Raw genomic sequence first — 19,873 nt, 5'->3', positions numbered from 1 at the left:
ACAGTCGAGGATAAAGGAAAAATAAACTCACTGAAGGAAAAAGAAGTTCAGGATATGAGGTTAGACATAAGCTGCATTACTAATGGAGACAGACACACACAACATTAACATCAAGAGCTTTGAGACATGTGGGAGTTTGATAATGCTGCTTGATACCATTGCAAGCTGTGATACAGCAAGGAAAGTATATAACTGGAGCAGAAATAAATGAGAAATCATTCTAGTGATGATAGTGCGACAGATGGGAAAATCCACTGACATAAGTGACTTTGACAGCACACAGATTGTTATAGTCTGGTGTCTGGGAATGAGCATCTCGGAAACAGCAACATGCTGTTGACATGATACTGTCATGAGCATCTGTGGCAAGCAGTTGAAGGATGAAACTTCGTGGCAGATTAAAACTGTGTGGAGGACCGAGACTCGAGCTCAGGACCTTTGCCTTTCACGGGCAAGTGCTCTACCACTGGCTACCGAAGCACAACTCACTCCCTATCCTCATAGCTTCACTTCTGCCAGGAGAGCTTCTTTGAAGTTTGGAAGGTAGTAGACAAGGTACTGGTGGAAGTGAAGCTGTGAGGATGGGGCGCGAGTCGTGCTTGAGTAGCTCAGATGGTAGAGCACTTGCCCGCCAAAGGCAAAGGTCCCGAGTTCAAGTCTCGATCAGGGACACAGTTTTAATCTGCCAGGAAGTTTCATATCAGCACACACTCCACTGCAGAGTGAAAATTTCATTCTAGCTGAAGGATGTTGAAACATCATGTAGTTGACAGGATGTTGGATGCCTATGTCTCATCTCAGAATGTGGTGGTCAGAAGCTTGCCTGCTCTCCAAAGCATACAAGGCGGCATTCTGTGACATTGTGAAATAGGACTGCAGTATGGGATTGTACCATGGGTCAATGGAATCTTACTGTCTGGTTGGATGAATCATATTTCTTATTACACCATGTCAGTGGTCATTACAGGATAAGCAGTCATCCAGGCTCAAAATGTGCAGCACACTAAGGACACAGGCCAGTTGGGGCAGTATTATGCTCTGGTAGATATTCAGCTGGCTTCCATGAGACTTGTGGTAATAACTAATGGCGCCATAACAGCCGTGGACTGCATGAACATTGTTATGGAGCACTTGCACACCTTAATTGTTGTTGTATTCCCTGACTATGATGGCATTTTCCAGCAGGAGGATAGCTGTCGGTGTCAAAAGGCCAGAATCATGTTACAGCAGTTTTAGGAGCATAATAGTGAACTCATGTTGGTGCATTGGCCACCAAATTAGCCTGATATGAACATGATGGAACACCACAGCTGTGATGCTGTCAATGCCAATCTGCACCACTGAAAACCACTGGCCTGTAAGTTATGGGAATTGTATGACTTGTGCAGAGACATATGATTTCATGTACCTTTAGATACCTATCAAGGACTTCTTGAATCTGTGCCCGCAGAATCTCTGTTGTATTGCACTGTAGACCAACAAGTTATTAAGTTGGTGGTCAGGATATTTTTTATATTATTAGATTTTTTCACTGTTTTTGTTGTCAGTATGTTGATTTCCTTCGTCTTCTTTTCTTTGGACCTATTGTTATGTTCTATCACCCCCTTTTCGTGCTTTTCCAAACATTACTATTGTGCATGTGAATTTACATTTGTTTTCACTTTTCTTTAGGCACTGTAATTTTACTGATTTCTCTGTACGTTGTGAGTCAACATAGTGATTAAGATTTGTATTCAGACAACAGTAATGTTCAGATCTCCATTCAGCTTTTCAGATTTATATTTTCTGAAGCTTTTCTAAATCATATGCATTTCTGGAATGTGTTAATCCCGTATTCTACTGCAATATCAGTTTCAGAGCTATTTTCAAAGCTGACTGTTATATTGGATGGTAAATATTTCTTTGCATAACACAATTCTTTGGAATCGTCATTGAAATATCTGCTTTTTCATCAGTTCAGGAAAAACAGGTCAAATGGGCCTCCTAAAAAATAGATATACAGTCACGGGGCAAATGATTATAAAGTACTGGAAGACTGAAACCTAATGTGCAGCATTCTGTTCATTTCCCGTGAAATAACTCTCAAAACATTCATTTTACTGAAACTGTTAGGTCTAATGTGTAGTTTGTGCCTGCAGTTAGAAAAGTGCTTCCCTTAAACTTGTTTACATAGGAAGAAGACACCCTTTTTATTGAAACTTTGGGGCTAACAATGAGTGAGTAGAGCCATTTTGTTTGATATAGTAATTAAAGCATTATCTGTACCATACTTACACTGCATGAGTCACGTCCTGCTTGTCCTGCACATAGAAAATGTTCCACTATGCCACCAGGTGCTGCATTTCCATATTTTGCCTTACATTCTCGATTTGTCCATATGGGTATTGTTACCTCCTGCAAGACTGCTGGTTGTGGGCCACCTGTGGGTAGCAACAAGTGTTGATAATGTTGTGACATTATTCCCAGCAGTAGCTGCACATTACTATATAATTACATTAAAAAGAAATCAGATAAAGGAAGTGCTGTTTCTGTATAAAATTTGGAAAGGAGCAGTAATTAAGATGTCAGCTATTGCACTTTGAAGCATTTCTTGAACTTTTATTTTAATTTGAAAATTGTGCACCATACAAGTCCATTCTCTCTCTTTTATTGTGTGACAGAATCAAACTAAGCAGAGTTCTTCTTCTTTAGAAATTCCCTATATGTTTTAAGAAACTGAATTGATATCATAAGTGAGATTAAAAAGATCAACAGCTGTGAAGATATTCTGCATGTAAGTGCCTCGTCGATTGTTTGATTTGATTTCAATCTATGTGTGACATATTATTGCTGATATTGTCAGAATTTACATTCTGTTCTCCTGCTCGTATGTTCTGTAGTTAACATTTTGGTGGCCAGCCAATTTTTACCTATCCTTCTGTTTTAAAAAAAACAGTAATTTGACTTTTTTAAGGCCTTACTAATTGTACTTACATATTCAGTACATGTTAAACAAAAATAGAAGTATAAAAGAATGAGTTTCAATGATTAGTTTACAGCTTTACTTTAATTTTCCACTTAGTAACTATTTTTACAAAGCAAGTGGAGTTCTATTAAAAAAAAAAGTTTTTAATTCTTGGTAAATTTCACTGGTATGTGACTTTGGTTAACTGTAGTGCGCATAGAAGTAATACTGTCGGAACCGAGACAACTCATTTTCTCCCTCATTGCTTTACTTTTAGATCATATATTTTCCATAATTAGTTCTAAAATAAGTCTCTTATTGTTCATGGCAGCAAGGATACTCTCTTAAATTAGTCCTTCAGTTGGTGAAAAGGTAGAAAAATGAAAGTTCTTATTTTCATTAACATTTTGATTTTTTGATTAAAATTCCTAGTCACACTACACAAATAAGAAGTATTTGTTGAGCTGTTAGTAATATTTGGAGGAACAGTTCCTTTGAGTTCATTTGTTTCTTCTGCAGAAAATGTGATACGTTCATGAGAAGAATTGTTATGAAAGATACGTTCATGAGAAGAATTGTTATGAAAGGTGAAAAGTAATTATCATTTGGGTCAGTCTCACCCTGTATAAGCTAACAGTGCAGCTTTTCTGAGAAAGCTGTTTACTTTCAGAGTAATTCTAGAAACTGTGCACTGCTGGAAGCTCCTGACAGGAGAACTATCTATACTTTCATACAAAGCTTTCATATAAACAATCTCCAGTTTGTGGTTGATAAATGGAAACTTTTTTTTTTTTTTGTTCATGTTGTTGTTGTGGTCTTCAGTCCTGAGACTGGTTTGATGCAGCTCTCCATGCTACTCTATCCTGTGCAAGCTTCTTCATCTCCCAGTACCTACTGCAACCTACATCCTTCTATTCATCTCTTGGTCTCCCCATACGATTTTTACCCTCCACACTGCCCTCCAATACTAAATTGGTGATCCCTTGATGCCTCAGAACATGTCCTACCAACCGATCCCTTCTTCTGGTCAAGTTATGCCACAAACTTCTCTTCTCCCCAATCCTATTCAATACTTCCTCATTAGTTATGTGATCTACCCATCTAATATTCAGCATTCTTCTGTAGCACCACATTTCGAAAGCTTCTATTCTCTTCTTGTAGAAGCTATTTACCGTCCTTGTTTCACTTCCATACATGGCTACACTCCATACAAATGCTTTCAGAAACGAATTCCTGACACTTAAATCTATACTCGATGTTAACAAATTTCTCTTCTTCAGAAACGCTTTCCTTGCCATAGCCAGTCTACATTTTATATCCTCTCTACTTCGACCATCATCAGTTATTTTGCTCCCCAAATAGCAAAACTCCTTTACTACTTTAAGTGTCTTATTTCCTAATCTAATTCCATCAGCAGCACCAGACTTCATTCGACTGCATTCCATTATCCTCGTTTTGCTTTTGTTGATGTTCATCTTATATCCTCCCTTCAAGACACCATCCATTCCGTTCAACTGCTCTTCCAAGTCCTTTGCTGTCTCTGACAGAATTACAATGTCATCAGTGAACCTCAAAGTTTTTATTTCTTCTCCATGGATTTTAATACCTACTCCGAATTTTTCTTTTGTTTCCTTTACTGCTTGCTCAATATACAGATTGAATAACATCGGGGAGAGGCTACAACCCTGTCTTACTCCCTTCCGAACCACTGCTTCCCTTTCATGTCCCTCAACTCTTATAACTGCCATCTGGTTTCTGTACAAATTGTAAATAGCCTTTCGCTCCCTGTATTTTACCCCTGCCACCTTTAGAATTTGAAAGATAGTGTTCCAGTCAACATTGTCAAAAGCTTTCTCTAAGTCTCCAAATGCTAGAAACGTAGGTTTGCCTTTCCTTAATCTTTCTTCTAAGATAAGTCGTAAGGTCAGTATTGCCTCACATGTTCCAGTTTTTGTTCATAATAATTTGATTATAATACAAAATCTTTTCTGCAAGTAGGGGTGTGTGAGGATACAGTGAATAATGTTTTCATATTAGTAAAAAACAGTCATTACTACTGCAGCAATTTCCTGTAGCCATCTTTGTTCCAAAGATGTTAAATAGCAGCATGGAACATACATTGAAGAGTAGAGACACGAACTACAATTATTCTATCTAAACCACTGAGAAGTTAAGATGTGCACAGTACCCATCGTACATGAGCAGTTGACATGAGTTTTGTCATACCTGCCAACAGAAGTGTCACTTTCTTTCCGTCTGTCCAACACATCATCAAACGTGATCTTACAAGAGTTCTTGGTAAGACTGAAAATCTCAAGGTATCTGATTTGGTTTAAAGCTTGGAAAACCGAAGATCACATTGTTTGTATAGAATTAATGGCACTTTCTTATAGTTGGAGGGTGTGTTTTCTGTTGTATAGGACCTCAAACACCAATTACAAAGTCAAAATTATTGTGGAAAAAGGAAAAGAAAATGTTACACAACTTAAGAGTTAAACCAGGCACCCTCTGCATAGAAAGTCTGAACATTGACCAATTTAGATGTTTGGACAACATGGTTGTGGAGTAACAGCGATTGATATAAAATTAACTTAGTATTAATAAAATAGTCTTAATCACATTTTTTTATTTATTTGGTGCCGACCAGTTTCGGCTCACCGCAGGGGTCAACTTCAGGGTGAACATACCACTGGTTGACTGCTGGTGGCGTCACAGTCTTCTGCCACACCTGGTAGACGTCACGCCACCAGCAGTCGACCAGTGGTGTGTTCGCCCTGAAGGTGGCCCCTGTGATGAGCTGAAGCCGGTCGGCACTAAATAAATAAAAAGACACGATTAAGACTGTTTTCTTAATATGAAATTAATTGACCAATTTGCTGCAGAAACTGGTAATGATCAACTACACCTTTTCCCCATTCTCATGCCCATTCACTTAATATGTCCTGCATCTAGGGAATCTTATTTTAAACAATGGAAACTCCAGTTTGGAATATAAACAACGTCAGGAAAAGGAAAAATTGCTACTCACCATGAAGGTGACTTGTTTAGTTGTAGACAGACACAACAAAAAGACTGTTACACATTATAGCTTTCGGCCAAAGCTTTCTTCAACAAAGAAACACACATTCACACAAGAAAGCACACTTCATGCACATATGACCATTACCACCGGCAGCTCCAACAGGCTGTGTGTGTGTGTGTGTGTGTGTGTGTGTGTGTGTGTGTGTGTGGTTTTTTTTCTTTTTTTTTCCCAAGAAGGCTTTGGTCACAAGCTATTATGTAACAGTCTTTTTTTGTATCTTTCTTCAACTCAATGGGCCATCTTCATGATGAGAAGTGATCTATCCCTTTCCTAATACTCTCGAATCTTTGTTAGTCACTGTTAATTATAAAGTTTCAAGAATCATTATTAAATGAAAAATGTAGAGATGTGGTTCAGCCCCCTACTTATCACTCCCATAGCAACCGTGAAGATAAAATTAGGCTAAACACATTTTGCACAGAGGTGTTTAAGCACTCATTCTTTGTGCACTCCATAGCTGAAAGGGCTGTGAAAAAATCCTAACATGGTAAAATAGTAAGTACCTTCTAGTATGCACTTCATAATGGTTTGCAAAATATATATGTAGATGTTTAATAAGCTGGGGATTCTTTCACTGATTTTGCAGTACTTCTGTCCTCTCTTGTTATTTGCTGTTGTCTTATATGCCCTTGTTGGAAAGGATTAACTTCATCCACTTAATGAACTCAAGTCACAATTTATTCATATTCAGGATGGCCATTTACTTTATTGTTCAGAAACAGTGTTCCTCTGTGCGTTGCATGACAATAGTAGTGCTATATTTTGGTTTGATCTTACAGGTGCATAAGTGCTGCTGTTGCAATTCTCTTTTTTTCTCAAGCTATGCTCAGCTATTTGCACACAGGTGCTGAACCATTTTTTTGTATCCTTACTTAAGTCTAATAAACATGGGTGTCTCTCACCCATGAGTTTGAGTGACTGGCCCTTCCTTTTTAACCTTCCTCCCTGACGAGAGAACAATTAGTTCTGAAAGGTAGGCAGTGTGTGTGTCTTACTTTTTTGTGTATGCATTGGCAGTACTATACATTTCATCTTTTTCTAGCCAACAGCCTTGGCTCACAATTTATTAGCCCTCTATTACTCTTAACCACTACTGACTGTTTAACACAGGAGCACATTTACTTAGCATACTTTAAGTATCAGTTCCTCATTTGAGAACCTTGCACTAAAAATTTGTTTGCTGTTTAACATGATAAACATTTTGTCATCTTGCCACATTACTGTTTCTTACAGTAACTTTGGTTTAATATGTCTTGCACAGAATTCCCACCTCCTGTTCCGTCACCATTCATTTATTATTGTGATAGTGTAATCCACATAACAGAAGCCACCAAGGACAAAGTATTGAAAGCAGTGACAAAGCTGACAGTAGATAATGACACTTTGTAGTATCTTCATAGTTTATACACTAAGGTGACAAAAGTCATGGGATAGCGATATGCAGATATACAGATGGCAGTAGTATTGTGTACTCAAGATGTAAAAGGGCAGTGCATTGGCGGAGCTGTCATTTGCACTCAGGTGATTCATGTGAGGAGGTTTCCAATATGATTATGGCTGCACGATGGAAATTAACAGAATTTTAATGTGGAATGGTAGTTGAAGCTAGCTGCATAGGACATTACATTTAGGAAATCGGTACGGAACTTAGTATTCTGAGATCCACAGTGTCAAGAGTTTGCCAAGAATACCAAATTACAGGCATTACCTCTCAAGACGGACAGCACAGATGCTGACAGCGTTCGCTTAAGGACCGAGAGCAGTGCTGTTTGCATAGAGCTGTCAGTGGTAACAGACAGCAAATATGTGTGAAATAACTTCCGAAATCGATGTGGGATGCACGATGAATGCATCTGTTTTGACAGCACAGCGAAATTTGGCGTTAATGAGCTACGTAGCAGAATTGAGTGTCTTTGCTAATAGCACAACATTAGCTGCAGTGCCCCTCCTGGGCTCGTGACCATATCAATTGGACCCTAGATGACTGGGAAACTGTGACCTGGTCAGATGAGTCCCAATTTCAGTTGGTAAGAACTGATGGTGGGGTTTGAGTGTGGCACAGACCCCATGAAGCCATAGACCCAAGTTTTCAACAAGGCACTGTGCTAGCTGGTGGTGGCTCCATAATGATGTGGGCTGTGTTTACAAGCAATGAACTGGGTCCTCTGGCCCAGCTGAACTGATCATTGACTGGAAATGGTTACGTTTGGCAACTTAGAGACCATTTACAGTCGTTTGTTGACTCCATGTTACCAAAAAAAAAAAAAAAAAAAAAAAAAAAAAAAAACAATGGGACTTTTATGCATGATAATGTACTGTATCACTGGGCTACAATTGTTTCCTACTCGTTTGAAGAACGTTCTGGACAGTTTGAGTGAATGACTTGGCCACCCAGATCACCCAACATGAACCCCATTGAACACTTATGGGACATAATCAGGAGGTCAGTTCATGCACAAAATCCTGCACTGGCAACACTTTCGCAATTATAGATGGCTATAGAGGGAGCATGGCTCACTGTTTCTGCAGGGGACGTCCAAATGACTTATTAAGTCCATGCCATGCTGAATCACAGCACTACACTCTGCTGAAGGAGGTCTAACATGATATTAGGAGGTATCCCATGACTTTTGTCACCTCTGTGTGTGTCTGTGTCTATCTGTTAATCCTCAAAGTTGTGTGCTGTAAGAGAAGTTTGAGTTTATCATGTTTTCTTTCAGTTGCATTTTGAGATACTGTGTGTCCTAACTTGTGTGTGTGTAATTTTTTTTTAATTTTTTTTAAGTAAATAATAATATTCACTTGAAAGAAGTTTTTAAAGTAGTTCATTTTAAATAAACATTTTTGCCACCAGAACATCCATCTGAACATTTCCAGTTATGTAAAACATGTTGCATATACTCCTAAAACTTTGAACATTTCTAGGTCCCTAAATAAAATTTATAGACATTTTATCTGTACACTGTTGGTTTAAATACTTCAGCTAAATGAAAGAAAAAAATGATATTCTTTTAAAAAAATATATAACTCATTGCTATAACTCTTTGGGGGAAAAAAAACTATGATCATAACTCTACATAAAGAGTAACATTTCAGTTTTATGCTAATAAAGTGGAAATGTGGTTTATTTATAAAATCAATAAATAGTAATGATATTTTAATGTATTTGCTCCAAAAAGGTAGTTTGTTTGTGTGTAATCTAAGAAAGTTTATTGTATGAAAGGTACAGTCCACTGTCAAATTTCATAAATTTCTTTTAGTGTCTGATCTTGAGTATTTTTATAACAGAGTTATTGTTATATTTTCACCTTTTTTATGGAGAAGAGAAGAAATTATTTTGAAGCAGCAAAAGTATTTGCAGTCTGTTACAGTAATTGGAAACCACTGATCTGACTAAATCAGTTGACTGCAACAATTTTTTTAATACATGCTGCTTGACGCAAAACTGTTTTGACTATTTTGTAATAACCTATGGAGGCAGAATAAACTGGTATGATAACTGAAGCCCTGATTGATGATCTTGACTGTATTTTTATTTTATTAGTTTGTACAAACAGCACTGTTTGCATGGAGCTGCTGCAAATATAATGAAGCTGTAATCTTGTTCTAATACTAACTTAACGTTCTCCCCACAAGATGCTGCGAGTTTTCTTTAGTGAGTGCAGCACAAATAAAATTCGTTATGACTGATTGTATGTCTGCTGAGCAAAAGTGTGATTGAGTACAACTCAGAATTTTTATAAATGGGTAGACCAATATGTATCAAGTGGAATACAGTGTTGACTATATGCACTGATGCTACCACATTATGTAGGCACATAATTTAATTTGTTGTTTCACAGCAACAGCAATCAACATTTATATTTCTCTTTTTATTGTGTAGTAGGTGTGTTTCCTCAAACATAAAACTTTTTTTAATTAGTCAATTATTGGGCAACATACATTCTGTTGGGTTCCATTTTTTTAGTTTTTTATTAATTCATTACTCTTGGGGTATCTACCAGTAATTATAAATACCAATACAATCCTCTCAGTGAATCAAGAACTGCCACCTGCTGTACCTATGATTAAGCCTATAGCTTTATTCCATTTCATATTCACCACAGTTTGATACAACCAGGTATTTGTCTGAGTTGATCGTTTTGGTTTGTTAGCTTGCAGCAGCAGTAATTTGCTTGTCTTTAAATGTAGAAGAAATCTTGCAAACTAAACAAGTCTGTAGTACAAGAAAACACTACATGGACAAGAGAGTGATTGCTTCCATTAATTAACATACGGAAAATTATCCAACAGTTTAAAGCTTTCAGAGAACTGCTCACATAATGCACTGAAAAAGTGTTATGAAAGCAGTTTAATAATGATATACCACTAAATATAAAAAGTACTTAAAAACAAAGCATTAAGTTTAACAATTCTTGTCACACACAGCATTTTATTGGATACATATTCTCACATTAATCATTACAATCCCACTCAGAGATGTTACATGTTTAGTTTTTCTAGGAATGTAGATTATTTCAGACAAGTGCACATTCTGTTATATGGTATTCGTCAATAAGTAGCTGAGTTACATGATACACTGAAACTGTCACTTGCAGGCTAACCAGAAGTATATTTATTTGGATGTGAACAGACTGTGACTGAAAATAATTACACCACTGTTGGTGTATTGTTATTTTTATGGAGCAGAATTTATTTTCCAAATTTATAATATTCCAATATATTTTAATGAAGGAAAGATTAAAGCGACAGTTATGATCTGCCAGACATGATGAAGGATGCAGTCTTGTGATGTTTTTAATGTGAGACTGTTACCTGCTTTTCTCTGTGTGAGAATGACTGAATGTTGATTGTATGGTTGAAGAACTGTCAAGTGTTAAAGAGATACACCGGCTACAATAGGTGGCAAATCTTAACCCTATTTCACATGAAGTTGTAGATACTTCAAAAAATGTTTGAGAAATCAAATATTCTGCAAAAATACATCTACATCTACATCTACATTTATACTCCGCAAGCCACCCAACGGTGTGTGGCGGAGGGCACTTTACGTGCCACTGTCATTATCTCCCTTTCCTGTTCCAGTCGCGTATGGTTCGCGGGAAGAACGACTGTCTGAAAGCCTCTGTGCGCGCTCTAATCTCTCTAATTTTACATTCGTGATCTCCTCGGGAGGTATAAGTAGGGGGAAGCAATATATTCGATACCTCATCCAGAAACGCACCCTCTCGAAACCTGGCGAGCAAGCTACACCGCGATGCAGAGCGCCTCTCTTGCAGAGTCTGCCACTTGAGTTTGTTAAACATCTCCGTAACGCTATCACGGTTACCAAATAACCCTGTGACGAAACGCGCCGCTCTTCTTTGGATCTTCTCTATCTCCTCCGTCAACCCGATCTGGTACGGATCCCACACTGATGAGCAATACTCAAGTATAGGTCGAACGAGTGTTTTGTAAGCCACCTCCTTTGTTGATGGACTACATTTTCTAAGGACTCTCCCAATGAATCTCAACCTGGTACCCGCCTTACCAACAATTAATTTTATATGATCATTCCACTTCAAATCGTTCCGCACGCATACTCCCAGATATTTTACAGAAGTAACTGCTACCAGTGTTTGTTCCGCTATCATATAATCATACAATAAAGGATCCTTCTTTCTATGTATTCGCAATACATTACATTTGTCTATGTTAAGGGTCAGTTGCCACTCCCTGCACCAAGTGCCTATCCGCTGCAGATCTTCCTGCATTTCGCTACAATTTTCTAATGCTGCAACTTCTCTGTATACTACAGCATCATCCGCGAAAAGCCGCATGGAACTTCCGACACTATCTACTAGGTCATTTATATATATTGTGAAAAGCAATGGTCCCATAACACTCCCCTGTGGCACGCCAGAGGTTACTTTAACGTCTGTAGATGTCTCTCCATTGAGAACAACATGCTGTGTTCTGTTTGCTAAAAACTCTTCAATCCAGCCACACAGCTGGTCTGATATTCCGTAGGCTCTTACTTTGTTTATCAGGCGACAGTGCGGAACTGTATCGAACGCCTTCCGGAAGTCAAGGAAAATGGCATCTACCTGGGAGCCTGTATCTAATATTTTCTGGGTCTCATGAACAAATAAAGCGAGTTGGGTTTCACACGATCGCTGTTTCCGGAATCCATGTTGATTCCTACATAGTAGATTCTGAGTTTCCAAAAACGACATGATACTCGAGCAAAAGACATGTTCTAAAATTCTACAACAGATCGACGTCAGAGAGATAGGTCTATAGTTTTGCGCATCTGCTCGACGACCCTTCTTGAAGACTGGGACTACCTGTGCTCTTTTCCAATCATTTGGAACCTTCCGTTCCTCTAGAGACTTGCGGTACACGGCTGTTAGAAGGGGGGCAAGTTCTTTCGCGTACTCTGTGTAGAATCGAATTGGTATCCCGTCAGGTCCAGTGGACTTTCCTCTGTTGAGTGATTCCAGTTGCTTTTCTATTCCTTGGACACTTATTTCAATGTCAGCCATTTTTTCGTTGGTGCGAGGATTTAGAGAAGGAACTGCAGTGCGGTCTTCCTCTGTAAAACAGCTTTGGAAAAAGGTGTTTAGTATTTCAGCTTTACGCTTGTCATCCTCTGTTTCAATGCCATCATCATCCCGGAGTGTCTGGACATGATGTTTCGAGCCACTTACTGATTTAACGTAAGACCAGAACTTCCTAGGATTTTCTGTCAAGTCGGTACCTAGTATTTTACTTTCGAATTTACTGAACGCTTCACGCATAGCCCTCCTTACGCTAACTTTGACATCGTTTAGCTTCTGTTTGTCTGAGAGGTTTTGGCTGCGTTTAAACTTGGAGTGAAGCTCTCTTTGCTTTCGCAGTAGTTTCCTAACTTTGTTGTTGTACCACGGAGGGTTTTTCCCGTCCCTCACAGTTTTGCTCGGCACGTACCTGTCTAAAACGCATTTTACGATTGCCTTGAACTTTTTCCATAAACACTCAACATTGTCAGTGTCTGAACAGAAATTTTCGTTTTGATCTGTTAGGTAGTCTGAAATCTGCCTTCTATTACTCTTGCTAAACAGATAAACCTTCCTCCCTTTTTTTATATTCCTATTAACTTCCATATTCAGGGATGCTGCAACGGCCTTATGATCACTGATTCCCTGTTCTGCTCTTACAGAGTCGAAAAGTTCGGGTCTGTTTGTTATCAGTAGGTCCAAGATGTTATCTCCACGAGTCGGTTCTCTGTTTAATTGCTCGAGGTAATTTTCGGATAGTGCACTCAGTATAATGTCACTCGATGCCCTGTCCCTACCACCCGTCCTAAACATCTGAGTGTCCCAGTCTATATCTGGTAAATTGAAATCTCCACCTAAGACCATAACATGCTGAGAAAATTTATGTGAAATGTATTCCAAATTTTCTCTCAGTTGTTCTGCCACTAATGCTGCTGAGTCGGGGGGTCGGTAAAAGGAGCCAATTATTAACCTAGCTCGGTTGTTGAGTGTAACCTCCACCCATAATAATTCACAGGAACTATCCACTTCTACTTCACTACAGGATAAACTACTACTAACAGCGACGAACACTCCACCACCGGTTGCATGCAATCTATCCTTTCTAAACACCGTCTGTGCCTTTGTAAAAATTTCGGCAGAATTTATCTCTGGCTTCAGCCAGCTTTCTGTACCTATAACGATTTCAGCTTCGGTGCTTTCTATCAGCGCTTGAAGTTCCGGTACTTTACCAACGCAGCTTCGACAGTTTACAATTACAATACCGATTGCTGCTTGGTCCCCGCATGTCCTGACTTTGCCCCGCACCCGTTGAGGCTGTTGCCCTTTATTCACTTGCCCGAGGCCATCTAACCTAAAAAACCGCCCAGCCCACGCCACACAACCCCTGCTACCCGTGTAGCCGCTTGTTGCGTGTAGTGGACTCCTGACCTATCCAGCGGAACCCGAAACCCCACCACCCTATGGCGCAAGTCGAGGAATCTGCAGCCCACATTGTCGCAGAACCGTCTCAGCCTCTGATTCAGACCCTCCACTCGGCTCTGTACCAAAGGTCCGCAGTCAGTCCTGTCGACGATGCTGCAGATGGTGAGCTCTGCTTTCATCCCGCTAGCGAGACTGGCAGTCTTCACCAAATCAGATAGCCGCCGGAAGCCAGAGAGGATTTCCTCCGATCCATAGCGACACACATCATTGGTGCCGACATGAGCGACCACCTGCAGATGGGTGCACCCTGTACCCTTCATGGCATCCGGAAGGACCCTTTCCACATCTGGAATGACTCCCCCCGGTATGCACACGGAGTGCACTTTGGTTTTCTTCCCCTCCCTTGCTGCCATATCCCTAAGGGGCCCCATTACGCGCCTCACGTTGGAGCTCCCAACTACCAGTAAGCCCACCCTCTGCGACTGCCCGGATCTTGCAGACTGAGGGGCAACCTCTGGAACAGGACAAGCAGCCATGTCAGGCTGAAGATCAGTATCAGCCTGAGACAGAGCCTGAAACCGGTTCGTCAGACAAACTGGAGAGGCCTTCCGTTCAGCCCTCCGGAATGTCTTTCGCCCCCTGCCACACCTTGAGACGACCTCCCACTCTACCACAGGTGAGGGATCAGCCTCAATGCGGGCAGTATCCCGGGCAACCACAGTCGTAGTCCGATCGGGGGATGCGTGGGACGAGCTGGCCGTCCCCGACAAACCCCCATCCGGACCCCCACAGTGATGCCCATTGGCAACAGCCTCAAGCTGTGTGACCGAAGCCAACACTGCCTGAAGCTGGGAGCGAAGGGATGCCAACTCAGCCTGCATCCAAACACAGCAGTTGCAGTCCCTATCCATGCTAAAAACTTGTGCAAAGAACGTCTGAACTAATCTACAGAGAGCTCAAACAAAACGACAAAATTGAAGCGGTTATTAAAATACAAGATTGCCTAGTAAATGCAGTAATGCTGCCACTTGTGCACTGCTGACACACTGCTCGGCGGCGGAAGGAGACTACGCGATTTAACACTATTCGAGTACTAAAACGTGATGCTACAACTCTCAAATACTATAATACGCCCGAAATTTATGTGGTAGAGCTAGGAGTATACGACTTGCTGCTGCAGCTGCTTATCCAACGGCGGCAGGGAGCACACTGACTGACCAACCGACACTGGCCGTTCAAAACGAAAACAGATGACAGACGACTACGCGAATTTACACTATTCAGGTACTTAAAACGCGATGCTACAACTCTCAGATACTATAATACGCCCGAAATTTATGAATTAAACAATGCAAGTACCAAAAACACGCAAAGAAATTAAGAATTAAACTATGTAACAAATGAGTGAGCTAGGAGTATACGACTTGCTGCTGCAGCTGCTTATCCAACGGCGGCAGGGAGCATACGTGGTGGCTGTAGATCATAAATTTGGCCATTTCTTAGGTATATTATTGATCTTACTTTGTTTTCAATTGGATGTGTAAATGATTTTCAGGGCCAATAACTATACTGAAGAGCAATTGTATCGGAGACCTCTTCTCCTGACGGTGTGTAACAAGTTGGGATTTCATCATAACATGAATTTTAAAAAGATATCAGAACTATTGGGAAGCCATGGTGATTTTTGACCACATAGCAGCTGCATGTAATGCGTGGAGATTGGTAAGTGAATTTCCAAAGTAGGCAAATAGTGCATTGCTGATGTGGTCAGTAGAATTGAGGCAGTAATTGAGGAGAAAGGGGAGGGGGTGGACAGGTAAGTACTGTCATGTCTCTGAACTGCCCACTGCACCACAATTCAGAAGTGATGTGCCAGGGTAGTGTCTTGCTGCATGTACACCTCATTATTGTTATACTGTAGGAAAACTAAAGAATGAATCAGGTCCCTGTATCATTCCACTTGAAACATTCTGCAGATAACAATTCTACTAAATACAGGCAACATTCCTGTGTAATTGACTTTGTTCCATGCTAATGTCTGTGCTCAGTGATTTGCATCATATTGGTTGGTGAATTTATTTCAGAACTTTAATGCATGATAACTTACTTTCACGAAGACTTCCCCAGCCAATTACAGTTGCTTCCTGACTCTCATACTTGGCACTTCCAGTTGGTAGACAGACAGGGCGAATCATCTTTGAGTATGTAACCGGGGAGTCCATTGTTAGAATTGCAACATCATTATACTGGAACAAACATTTACTTGATGAATATTAGTTTTCCTTTCTCTGTATTACTATGTTAGCAATTTATTTCTGTAAATTGTCTATATTTATTTCACTGTAGTGTGAAGCAAACATACAAATAAACTAATGCTAACAGCAAGTGTGTAAATGATGAATTACAGGAAAGAGAGGCAGAGGTCTGTTGGTTTGAGATTATTGAGACTTTCTTGGCCTCTTGATGTGTTGCACATTGGTATTTACTCATGAGATTTGGCTGACAATTGTCTAGTTCTCCTCCCCCCCCCCCCCCCTCCCACCACTGTTACTTCATCATAAACACCAGTAAACAAGTCAACCAGAGATCGAAAAAGATCACAAATGGGCAACAAATTTGATTGTTTGTTACTGAGAGTCATTTTATGTACATAAATCTGAACTCGGATTCCATTTTCTTGGTGTAGTAGTCTTTCACAAATTAGTACACACATCAGCAGTAATACCTGTACTAGAAAGCCAATAATGTATGTCACATGACTTGACGTGGCTGCGTGCAGGCTGTTTTTGTAAATGAGCTGCATACTGTACTCTGGTTAATATTTGAGCACTGCTGATAAGTTGCATGCTTAAATCAAATTATCTGTTTTTTAATGTTTTTTAACATTTATTATTCAAAGAAGTTCCTGGAAATGTACAGGAAGCATAATTTATATTTATTTACTTGTCAGTGCCTTTTCAGAAACTTCTGTTCTGTATGGCCTTATTATTTCATTCAGTCCATGTTCTGTATAAGATCTCTTGGTTGTATACAAGTGTATAATTGTTTTAACGTACTTATGTAAAAGCATGCTTGAATTAGTTCAGGCTATCAGTTATTCTTACCAGTGTACGAGCATCAAAACCACGATGTCGAACAACTCTCTTAACCTTCTTTTCGATGTGCCTTGTTTCTGTATTTATTCGTATATTGTAATCGCCTAAACGTACGGTAACTCTTGCAACATCCCAAGAGCTCATGCTGTGTGGAAAAGAGAAAAAAAAATCAATTTCTGTTATAACTTTTACATAAATACATGAAACATTATGAAATTCATGACATTCTGAAAGTCTACTACTTAATAATTAACAGATAAGAATAGTTTTAACAATAAAATAAATATTTTCTTCAGAAGATGATACACAGAAATATCTCAACTTATTGTAATTATCATATTAAGTGAAGGAAGCGCAAGCATTATAAACATGGGACAGAATGAAGGAGGTTGTTTCCTCATAACTTCTGACACCAGAATGACCACAAAATGCAAAACATCCTTGGATATTGCAGTACAATTAATTGAAGAGATAAGTGATCAGAAGAAACATTAGCAAGGATCAAGACAGATATCAGAACCTATGCAGAGAAATATTACAGAATTGTAGAAAGGACAGGTCATGCCTCATTAATGGCATCTGTGGTGAGATAGAACAACAACATAATCACAATCAAGTATGGTATATGATCTCTTCAAGAAACTCAACAGCGTCACCAGTGAATTTAATCCTTGTACATGGGTGTTAAATGATGAGAATGGTGACACTACCAGAGAAAAGGAAGACACTATTGTGATGTGGAACAGTACTGTAAAAAGTTGTACTCTGGAACTAACAAAATTTGGACAGTCAAGCAGTTGATCAACTTACACTAGGACTTACAATCTTACACAGCAAAACAGAGAAAGCAATTCAACATCTGATGAACTATAAATCACCTAATCTAGACAGTATATCTAAGGATATGATCGAAGAAATGGGGCAGGAAGATGTTGATGTGCTGCATTCATTGTATGCAAGAATATGGTAAACTTAGGAATGGCCAGAAGACTGGTCGAAGTCTCTCCCATCCCCCTTTACAAGAAAGGGTGATTCAGAAACTGCTCCAACTACTGAACTATTGCCCTCATCTCTCACACAAATACAATTCTGCTCTTCATCTTAAACCAGCATTTGAAGCCATATAGTCAGACACTGATATCTACAGAACAAGCAGATTTTGTTGACGGAAAAGGAACCCATGAACAGATTCTCAGCATATATCAGATAATTGAGAAATCACAATAGTTCAGTGTTCCTTTTCTCATCTGGTTCCTTGGCTATAGGAAAGTCTTTGACTATGTTGTCTGGGAAAAGGTATGGCACACTTGACAGCCTGATCAGAATCCTATACAATGGTTACCTCACAGCTGTGAAGACGAGTTCTGCAACATCTGATTATTTTTTCAGTGTATCAAAAGGTGTCAGTGTTGTGTTATATCCCCCAATTGTATAACATATATGTAGAAGATGTCATTAAGAATGCTCTTGATAGTTGGACTAAAGGTATCTCAATTGGTGGTAGAAGTATTAACAACTCTGATTTGCTGATGACACCATACTTTTAGCCAACAGCAAAGATGAACTTGCTGAGCTGCTAACAAAAGTAAAGTACATTAATCTATCAGATGAATTAGGTATCAATCTTAGCAAATCCAAACTCATGGTAAGGAGCAAAGGTTCAACTTAAAGGTCAATTAAAGGGGCTGAAAGTTGTGCTTTCTTTCATCTACCTTGTGTCAACCAACTGCAACACAGGAAGCTGTGAAGGAAGATGTGATAAGACAGTAGATTATACTGAGGCCAGCAGATATGAAGCAGCTCATCAATATCTGGCAGCACAGTGTGATAATGAACACCCCAGATGTCTAACTGATTGAAAAACTTGTGTTTTCCATCATCTTTTATGGTTGCGGAATGAAGGACCCTTAGGGCCAGAGACAAGCAGTGAATTGACGCATTTGAGCTTTGGTACTGATGCGGTATGTTGCACATAAAACTGACCAAAAGAACAACAAATGTGTCCATTATAGAGCAATGCAGTATCTTTGGGCACCTTTCTTCTCATTCTTTGGCCATATTGTGAGAAGAGATGGAGAAAATTGAGAGGAAATGATCATGGAGGGGAAGATTGAGGGCAAGAGACTAAGGGGAAGAGCAGCAAACAGGTGGATAGTTCATATCAAGGATAGATATGCTTGGTTCATGGGGTCATGATGCTTAGCAATCAGCACAACAACTTGTGATGTCGATGAGAGCAGTGACATTGTGTGACTGAAGTGAAGTGTCAGCCTAGCTCTTAGTGTATGGAAAATTATCAGCATAGTGACTGAAAGCACAAAAATAGAAAAATAGATTTTAATCTGCAGCTTTTAGGACTTGTTTCATTCAACAAAATAGGGAGATGAGAAACAGATGAAGTGGAGGAAAGACATATGGATGCTTGAGGTAGAGGGCATTACACTCAGTGCATAGCCTTGGATCAGGGGATGGATACATCATGGGGAAAAGAGAGCGCCCAACATAAAAGTCTACAGCACCCTTACAGAGACTGAGAGATATATGTGCTTGTAAAAGAGCATGGGATCAGTATTTTATTAATATCCAAGTAAAGAAAATGCTTAAAACAGAGTTTAATTAAATATATTCATTCAATACCTAAAACAAATGCAGGAAGAGTAAACATCGGCAAACATTACTTCTTAAATTCACAACAGGTAGCTGACAATGCCTTTTTATGGTAAAGCCATTACTCTCACCAGTCAGCAGAAGTCGTAACATCACTCAGACCCTGAGTGATTCTTTTTTTGCAATATTTTTTACTATTTAAAGA

The 19,873-nt window shown here is 39.5% G+C and overlaps 1 protein-coding gene across 1 annotated transcript in view; it reads right to left on the bottom strand.

Annotated features, from left to right (window-relative positions):
- LOC126188917 (proclotting enzyme) overlaps window positions 1–19,873 on the bottom strand; it is a 162,504-nt gene that overhangs the window by 5,179 nt on the left and 137,452 nt on the right. The window contains exons 5-7 of the mRNA XM_049930629.1: window positions 17,071–17,206; window positions 16,074–16,212; window positions 2,275–2,420 (exon numbers count right to left, since the gene is read on the bottom strand). Coding sequence (XP_049786586.1) covers window positions 2,275–2,420; window positions 16,074–16,212; window positions 17,071–17,206 — 421 coding nt within the window. The remainder of the gene's footprint in view (window positions 1–2,274; window positions 2,421–16,073; window positions 16,213–17,070; window positions 17,207–19,873) is intronic.

Source organism: Schistocerca cancellata, chromosome 5 (genome assembly GCF_023864275.1).
Source record: "Schistocerca cancellata isolate TAMUIC-IGC-003103 chromosome 5, iqSchCanc2.1, whole genome shotgun sequence".
Classification (NCBI taxonomy): domain Eukaryota; kingdom Metazoa; phylum Arthropoda; class Insecta; order Orthoptera; family Acrididae; genus Schistocerca; species Schistocerca cancellata.
Note: the sequence above shows the minus strand (reverse complement) of the source record. Positions and strands in the feature narration are given on the sequence as shown.